The following is a 9,915-nucleotide window of genomic DNA, read 5'->3' on the forward strand; positions in this document are numbered from 1 at the left end:
GATAGGCTCAAGTTACAGAAGGATCTTGACAGACTTGAACATTGGGCGCTATATAACAAAATGAAATTCAACAGTGAAAAAAGTAAGGTTCTACATTTAGGCAAAAAACACAAAATGCACAGATATCTGTGGTATCTTGTTCAATAGTAGTACCTGTAAGAGGGATCTTGGAGTCCTAGTGGACAACCATTTAGATATGAGCCAGCAGTGTGCAGTAGCTGCTAAAAAAGCCAACACAGTTCTGGGCTGCATAAACAGAGGGATAGAATCAAGATCACGTGAAGTGTTAGTGCCACTTTATAATGCCTTGGTAAGGCCACACTTGGAATATTGCATTCAGTTTTGGTTGCCACGATGTAAAAAAGATGCTGAGATTCTAGAAAGAGTGCAGAGAAGAGCAACAAAGATGATTAGGGGACTGGAGGCTAAAACATATGAAGAACGGTTGCAGGAACTGGGTATGTCTAGTTTAATAAAAAGAAGGACTAGGGGAGACATGATAGCTGTGTTCCAATATCTCAGGGGTTGCCACAAAGAAGAGGGAGTCGGGCTGTTCTCCAAAGCACCTGAGGGTAGAACAAGAAGCAATGGATGGAAACTGATCAAAGAAAGAAGCAACTTAGAACTAAGGAGAAATTTCCTGACAGTTAGAACAATTAATCAGTGGAACAACTTGCCTGCAGAAGTTGTGAATGCTCCAACACTGGAAATTTTTAAGAAAATGTTGGATAACCATCTGTCTGAGATGGGGTAGGGTTTCCTGCCTGGGCAGGGGGTTGGACTAGAAGGCCTCCAAGGTCCCTTCCACTTTGTTATTATTATTATTTTTAGGATAGAATAGAATAGAATTCTTTATTGGCCAAATGTGATTGGACACACAAGGAATTTGTCTCTAGTGCATAAGCTCTCAGTGTACATACAAGCAACAAGTGATAAATCATCATCATCACAAAATACGTTCATCATAAATCATAAGTTCCAACACTTAGTGATAGTCATAGGATACCAAATAAACAATTAACATAAATAATACTAGATACAAATAAAACAAATAATATAAATCGTAAGATACAAGCAACAAAGTTATACTCATAAGAAGATAAAGAAATAGGTAATAGGAAAGATAAGAAAAATAATAGTAATAAAGCCCTCCTAGGTAGTTTTACAGTGTTGTAGGAATTAGTTGTTTAGCAGAGTGATGGCATGGGGGAAAAACTGTCCTTGTGTCTAGTTGTCTTGGCATGCAATGGCCTATAGTGTCCTCTTGAAGGAAGAAATTGAAACAGTTTATGTCCAGGATGTGAGGAATCTGTAGATATTTTCACAGCCCTCTTTCTGGTTCATGCAGTATACAGGTCCTCAATGGAAGACAGGCTGGTAGCAATTGTTTTTTCTGCAGTTCTAACTATCCACTGAAGTCTGCGGTCACTGTATTTACATTTGCACTATTTGAAGTGATATCTATGGAAAATAGGGTAATTGGTTCCAGTTTCGTTGAAATAGACCATGAAGAATTTTAAGCAGAATTTTTATATTTCATTAATGAACTATTACAGTAATCCAAATTTATTGCAGTTATATAAAATTAAATACCTATACTGAAATTGAAACTGTTACAGTAAAAGATTAAAAGATATTGACAACCTAAATTTATTTTTAACAGTCACAGAGTACTTATAGAAAGCAAAATAAAAGGAAAACTATTCTAAACATTATTCCTATCTATCTTTTCAATATATAGCACTCATAAATATTTAAAAATAAATAAAGTGAACAAAGGGCAAGTTGAAGGATAATAAACTCATAAACTCTGCTGTAGTTCTTCAAAATGAGCCTCTTCTTTTTTTGAGCTTTCCACAAATGGAAACTTCCTCTTTTCCATTTTGCAAACACAATAATTGACATCTAAAACCCCATCTGTGCCTATACTAGCCTCATTCTAAATGAATTTTGACTTGCATTATAAACAACTTGGTATCTGCATTAATATCACCCTGTACAAGAAGTGATTATGATCTACTTGTACTTTTTTGTTCTTTTAAATATTGTATATTAATGCAAGAAAATAGGATTCAGATTCTCATTTAAAAGCTATTTTGAATTTTGAAACATATACAGAGACACTGCCTATCTTGAAGGTCCATTGGATTAACATGGAAGTTTCATTTAGTGCAAAATCGATCATAGAATAGAATAGAATACTTTATTGGCCAAGCATGGTTGAACTCACAAGGAATTTGTCTTGGTGCATAAGCTCTCGGTGTACTTAAAAAAAAAGATACATTTCTAATACAACTATTAGATAGTTAGTAGACAATATCTGTCCCTCACTAGAGAGAAATCAGTATTTATCTTTAATGTTGTTCCCTTCTGATTATGGATATCAATTTCAGATAACATTGCAAATGTCTTATTTCTATTCTATCAGTAGTATCATCCCTTTAAGATTTGACCTAATCAGAGGTTTGTTTCACATATTTTTACCACCAGTTCACCGTGCAATGAAAATATGAGTGCGTGCGTGCCTTCCGCACATGTGCATTGCCTTCCATGCATGCACTTTGCTCGCTTGTGCGGCTTGCACATATGTGCGCAGCTTAGAAAATGTGGCTAAATAGGACAGCATAGCACCAGTGTGGGTGGACAGGCGAGGAGGTCCACCCGCAAGTCACCACTACCAATTTGCCTGAACCGGTCGGAACTGGCTGAATACTACCACTGGACCTAATAGATTCTTCATTATACATATGACATGATTTTTGCAGGTAAGAATCTTATAAGGAGAAAAATCTCATTATGAGAATGAAATCAGAAATTGAAAATCAAGAGGAGGATTGTCATCACTGCTTTTTCTCAGTAGAAATTCTAAACCTTCTTCAGAAGACTTGGTTGAATAAAATGACCATCTTACTCAACCCAGCTCTCTCCTTAGCTCAATATCAGAACCAGATACAAGGAGTTTTGTGATGTACAATACTACTAGTTCTAGCATTCCTTTATAGTCCAGGTTTTAGACATTTCAGCATAATATCTTATTACCCCACACTTGAGAGTGTGTGTCACTCGTCTTGCTTTTCCTATGGATGTGTTGTTTTCTAAATATTTTTTTTTAAATTATTTATTTCATCAAGCATGTATTTTATGACAGATACAAGTGTAAACATAATTATAAATACATGTAAAGGATAAAAATAAAAGAAAACATTAGGATAGGGACGGTAGGCACACTGGTGCGCTTATGCACGTCCCTTACAGAGCTCTTAGGAATGGGGTGAGCTCTACAGTAGAAGTCTAAGGTTAAAGTTTTGGGGATTTGGGGAAGAAACCACAGAGTCAGGTAGTGCATTCCAGGCGTTGACAACTCTGTTACTGAAGTCATAGCATTTGTGCTAATAAAATACTTAAAAGAAAATGAAATGTTTGTTCTCAACCTATAGGTGTTTAAAATTTGCTGCCTAATTAATTATTCTGAAGACAGTGGTAGAAAAGGAACACAAATGCATAGGATATCATTTCAGCAAAGTCTGGATAATACACAACAATGATTTATTTAAAAAAAAGGGAATACAATTAACAGCAAACAAAGACAGGTCTTTTGAATACAAATTATTATGTGATACATATGAATCGTACAGAATCTTAAATTGAACTTAACTTTGCATTCATGCAGGTTTTTTCAAACCCTTACATGAATTACTTATCTTTATCTTCTTCTATAATTTTGATTTATATTTTGCTTCCCAATCTAGTCAATAGCCAGAAAATTCTCCAAGACTGGCTTGGTGCTGCCAGATATATTTGTTGGCATGTATGTTTAAAAGGAACTTACAGAATATCATCAAAGAGATGACCAGAGGGTGCTTCACTGAAGTCCGGCATGGCACAGAATATGTACATCTTAGATAAAATACCTACAATGATCAGGTCTCCTGGTTGGTATTGCTTATGAAGAAAAGGCAGAGGCTCACCAATCCTGCATTTAGCACTGGGAAATTTGCATACAATTTGGGGCAAAAACATTAAAACCAATGTCTCAAACACCACCATCCTGGATGAATCAGTTCCTCTTTAAGCCATTACCAGCATCCTCCCTCAGTCAGTTTACATAAAAGCCCATGTGGCGACTGAGTAAATTTCTCTTTGAACAAAAAACTGTCAGGTGGTGAGACTCACAGAATCCTTTGTAGCTTATTCCCAACTTAAAATACTCCAGGGAGTATTAATGGTACTGTATTTTTTTTTCAAATACTTTTGCTTTTCTCATGTTGTGTTTCCATTCTAGTGGCTCTAGAATTCATGTGGGATATAACTCTTAAATGAATAATTTATTTTAATTATAATAATATAACGCTTAAATGAATAATTGCAATAAATATAAGGGGAGAAAAGAAACCTAAATCATAAATAAGAAAAAACTGATTCATGTTGTTGATCACATAGGCCATTGGTCTGATAGAAATGCTTTACATATTTTAGAAAAATAACAAGAATTATAATAGATTATTGATGTTGTCAGAAGGAGTACAAGTGTTCCCTTTGCTTTGGTGGGTTTCAAATTTTTTTACTACCGGTTCTGTGGGTGTGGCTTGGTGGGCATGGCATGGGAAGGATACTGTAAAATCTCCATTCTCTTTCCAATCCAGGGGAAGGTTACTGCAAAATCCCCATTTCCTCCCAATCAGCTGGGACTCAGGAGGCAGAGAATAAACGGGGGCAGTGCCAGTCAGAGTTTTTACTACCGATTCTCCGAACTATTCAAAATTTCCACTACCAGTTCTCCAGAACTGGTCAGAACTTGCTGAAACCCACCTCTGATGTAGTGGAAATAAACCTAGTCAAATTGCTAAGTATAATGGAGAAATTAAAAAAAAAAACCTCAATGGAATAGGCATTACATTTATGTAAGCATCGTTAAAGAGTTTCATAAATCGGTTTTTTAGTGATAGCATGATAATGATCCACAATCTAGTTGTAACTTCAAAAAGAAAGGGAGGGGAAGGGAAAATTTCTTCAGATTTCTTTGCATGAATATTACTTTTACTTCATTCATTATGATTTGGAAATGAGATTCTTTTGAAAATACACAAAACTGATATGAAGCCACAAGCAACAAATTAGCTTTCCCCAATCTTCACTGCCCAATAAATATATCTACTTTTTCTAAAACCTTAGCTAGCAACAAAAAGATCAAGAACATGAATATTTTAAAGACAGAAATAACATTATTCATTCCTAAAATATATGGTTAATAGGTAAAAACTATAAATATTAAATGGGAGCATTTTTTTCCTTACATCTTTACTTTCCAATTTTTTTTTATTTATTTACATTTATATCCCGCCCTTCTCCGAAGACTCAGGGCGGCTTACAGTTTTACTCCCAAAATCTGACTAAGTTCAAGAATAGAAACAACCCACCATATATAAAATATTCCTTTCTTTATATTCCATTAATTTAGTTATTACATACTCATACTTATATATATATATACTTATATATCGTATAGTTATTTCATGCTTACACTCATATATACTGTGTGACAAAATAAATAAATAAAATAAAAAGTATATATAAGCACTAAGTATGAAATAACTATACGATATATAAGCATATATATATATATATATATATATATATATATATATATATATATATATATATATATATATATATATATATATATATATATATTTTTAATCATATTTGTATACCGCCCTATCTCCCGAGGGACTCAGGGCGGTTAACAGGCACTTAAAAACACATAAATACAGAGTAAAAACAATTAAAAAACTTATTCTAAAAGCCAAATATTTAAAAATATAAAAATAAAACCCAGTTTAAAACCCGTAAATTTAAAATCTAACTCAGTCCTGCGCAAATAAATAAGTGTGTTTTAAGCTCGCGGCGGAAGGTCCGAAGGTCCGGAAGCTGACGAAGTCCTGGGGGTAGTTCGTTCCAGAGGGTGGGAGCCCCCACAGAGAAGGCCCTTCCCCTGGGCGCCGCCAGACGACATTGCCTCGCTGACGGCACCCTGAGGAGTCCCTCTCTATGAGAGCGCACGGGTCGGTGAGAGGTATTCGGTAGCAGTAGGCGGTCCCGTAAGTAACCCGGCCCTATGCCATGGAGCGCTTTAAAGGTGGTCACCAAAACCTTGAAGCGCACCCGGAAGGCCACAGGTAGCCAGTGCAGTCTGCGCAGGATAGGTGTCATGCGGGAGCCACGAGGGGCTCCCTCTATCACCCGCGCAGCCGCATTCTGGACTAACTGCAGCCTCCGGATGCCCTTCAAGGGGAGCCCCATGTAGAGAGCATTGCAGTAATCCAGGCGAGACGTCACGAGTGCGTGAGTGACCGTGCATAGGGCATCCCGGTCTAGAAAGGGGCGCAACTGGTGCACCAGGCGAACCTGGTAGAACGCTCTCCTGGAGACGGCCGTCAAATGATCTTCTAGAGACAGCCGTTCATCCAGGAGGACGCCTAAGTTGCGCACCCTCTCCATCAGGGCCAATGACTCGCCATCGACAGTCAGCCGCGGACTCAGCTGACTGTACCGGGATGCCGGCATCCACAGCCACTCTGTCTTGGAGGGATTGAGCTTGAGCCTGTTTCTCCCCATCCAGACCCATAGGGCTTCCAGACACCGGGACAGCACTTCGATAGCTTCGTTGGGGTGGTCCGGTGTGGAAAAGTACAGCTGGGTGTCATCCGCGTACAGCTGGTACCTCACACCGAAACCACTGATGATCTCACCCAGCGGCTTCATGTAGATGTTGAACAGAAGGGGCGAGAGGATCAACCCCTGCGGCACCCCACAAGTGAGGCGCCTCGGGGCCGACCTCTGCCCTCCTGTCAACACCGTCTGCGACCGATTGGAGAGATAGGAGGAGAACCACCGATAAACGGTGCCTCCCACTCCCAATCCCTCCAACCGGCGCAGCAGGATACCATGGTCGATGGTATCGAAAGCCGCTGAGAGGTCTAATAGGACCAGGGCAGAGGAACAACCCCTATCCCTGGCCCTCCAGAGATCATCCACCAACGCGACCAAAGCCGTCTCCGTTCTGTAGCCGGGCCGGAAACCGGACTGGAACGGGTCTAGATAGACAGTTTCATCCAGGTGTAAGGGAAACTGATATGCCACCATACTCTCTACAACCTTCGCCATAAGCGAAGGTTGGAGACCAGACGATAATTACCTAAAACAGCCGGGTCCAGGGAAGGCTTCTTGAGGAGGGGCCTCACCACCGCCTCTTTCAAGGCGGCCGGAAAGACACCCTCCACCAGAGAAGCAGTCGTAATCGCCTGGAGCCAGCCTCGTGTCACCTCCTGAGTGGCCAGCACCAGCCAGGAGGGGCACGGGTCCAGTAAACACGTGGTGGCATTCAACCTACCCAACAACCTGTCCATGTCCTCAGGAGCCACAGGGTCAAACTCATCCCAAACAACGTCACCAAGACCACCCTCGGACGTCTCACCTGAGTCACCGCAATTTTGGTCCAACCCATCCCGAAGCTGAACGATTTTATCGTATAGATAACCGTTAAACTTCTCAGCACGTCCCTGCAGCGGGTCATCCCGCTCCCCCTGGTGAAGGAGGGAACGAGTCACCCGAAACAGGGCGGCTGGGCGGTTATCTGCCGACGCAATGAGGGAGGAGGCGTAGCAACGCCTCGCTTCCCTCAATGCCACTAGGTAAGCCCTAGTATAGGACTTCACTAGTGTCCGATCAGCCTCTGAACGGCTAGACCTCCAAGAACTCTCTAGGCGTCTTCTCCGGCGCTTCATCCCCCTCAGCTCCTCGGAGAACCAAGGAGCCGGTTGGGACCTGCACCGGGTCAGAGGCCGCAGAGGCACAACACGGTCTAAGGCCCCCGCCGCGGCCCGTTCCCAGACCGCAACAAGTTCCTCAGACGTGCCGTGAGCCAGACCCTCAGGAAATGGCCCAAGCTCCGTCCGGAACCTCTCCGGGTCCATCAGGCGCCTGGGACGGAACCAACGCATCGGCTCCGTCTCCCTGCGGTGTTGGATGGCGGTCAGAAAGTCCAGGCGAAGGAGAGAGTGATCTGACCATGACAAAGGTTCAATGACTATTTCCTTTAAGTCCAGATCTCTCAACCACTGACCAGAGACAAAAATCAGATCCAGTGTACCACCCCCAGTGTGAGTAGGGCCATCAACTACTTGAGTCAGGTCCAAGGCCGTCATGGAAGCCGTGAACTCCCGAGCTGCTGTCAACGACGAGCCGGAAGATGGCAAGTTAAAATCCCCCATGACTAAGAGTCTGGGGGTCTCAACTGCCACCCCAGCAAGCACCTCCAGGAGCTCGGGCAGGGCAGCTGTCACGCAGCAAAGAGCCAGGTACGCGACCAGCAAGCCCATCTGACATCTATGGCCCCACTTCACAAAGAGGGATTCACACCCGGCAATCTGAGGCACAGTGGTCTCCCTCGGCTCCAGACTCTCTCTAATCACAACCGCCACCCCCCCACCCCTACCCTGGGCTCTCGGCTGATGGAATGCACGGAAACCTGGCGGGCACATCTGTACCAGGGTCACGCCCCCTTCTGCGCCCAACCAGGTCTCCGTAATGCCTATAAAGTCCGCGGCACCCCCCTGAATAAGATCGTAGATTAGGGGGGCCTTATTGGCCACGGACCGTGCATTACACAACATCAGCCGAAGGCCCGGGCTCTGAGGGTCTTGACCATCCGGGGAACGGGAAAAGTCTGAGGGCTCGGGGCGCGCGATCGCCTGCAAGCATCGAGCGCGCACCCCTTTAACACGATCCGAGCCCCCACTTCCGCCAAATCTGCCCCTCCCCCATACCGTGCAAATAGCACCACCCTCAACCAGTGGAACACGAACTCCCCCCGTAACCCTCGGACCTATTAGCTCACCGCCACGAGCATGCGCAGGAACTGATACCCCACCCGACGGGTTTCCCCCAACACCCGCCCTTCCCCTCCCACCCCTTAAAAATACCCTATCTAAAAAACCCCAAAGGCTCTTCCTCTTCGCATGCCACCTCTGTGGGTCCCAAGACCCGTCATTGAGGCCGGCCCTTGGTAATAAAACGGTCCATTCCTGCGAGGCGGGGGCACCTCGCAGGCGCAAGAGTTCCTGTACCGAATAGCGTAAACGAATCGTAGAAATAACACTTCGCTAGGGGACAGAAGTCGACGGGAGATGATAATTGTCCAGGATGGCAGGATATTAGTCAATAGTTCTTCACATGGATACCCATCGTCCGATGGTGGCTGACACATGGTGACGAATAGGCTAAAGATGGAAAAGGTGGAAAAAATAGCCCAGTCCTAAAATCCATGGGGAAACGAGGTGGGTGGGTCTTCTACCACCATCAGCAATGTCTACAGCTGTTTTTGGGTACGTCCTCCGGCAGATCTCAAATCGGTCTCCAAGCCTCTTCCATCACAGTTCCTAGGAACAGTCCTGGCCAAAGGATCCCAAAAGGCCATATAAGTGCCGATGACAGTGCACATTAGTAATAATGGAAGAAGCGGGCCCACAAAGGCCAGGACACCTCCAATAACCACCACGCCAATTCCCTCCGCTAAGATGGTCCAAAGGTGAAGATCCCTCCAGGCAAGCCCCACATTCAAATTAGTCTAGAAACTGGCCGTAGGCCAGAGGCCTGACCACTCCTCAGATCCAGGGCCTTTCCCGAAAACCGGGCCAGGCACCTCTGAGGAAGGCCGGTAAGATGTAATAGGCCGCAGGTCCCAAACGCGGCAGAAGCGGGGCAAAACGTCCTCAGAGAGCCTCCATGCAGGGAAGGCAGTGGAAAAGCCGGTAATAACTCTCAACCCCCTTTGTCCCGAGAAAACCAGGCTGGGGGGAGGTAAACATACCAAGGGTAGTCCAATGCTCAGCAGTCGCGATAAACAAGCCGTGATGA

The 9,915-nt window shown here is 43.6% G+C and overlaps 1 protein-coding gene across 1 annotated transcript in view; it reads right to left on the reverse strand.

Annotated features, from left to right (window-relative positions):
* Positions 1-9,265, reverse strand: part of LOC131197959 (vomeronasal type-2 receptor 26-like) — a 28,667-nt gene extending 19,402 nt beyond the window's left edge. The window contains exon 1 of the mRNA XM_058182465.1: positions 9,126-9,265. Coding sequence (XP_058038448.1) covers positions 9,126-9,265 — 140 coding nt within the window. The remainder of the gene's footprint in view (positions 1-9,125) is intronic.
* Between the last annotated feature and the right edge of the window lie 650 nt (positions 9,266-9,915).

The sequence above is a fragment of the Ahaetulla prasina genome, chromosome 4 (genome assembly GCF_028640845.1).
Source record: "Ahaetulla prasina isolate Xishuangbanna chromosome 4, ASM2864084v1, whole genome shotgun sequence".
Classification (NCBI taxonomy): Eukaryota; Metazoa; Chordata; class Lepidosauria; order Squamata; family Colubridae; genus Ahaetulla; species Ahaetulla prasina.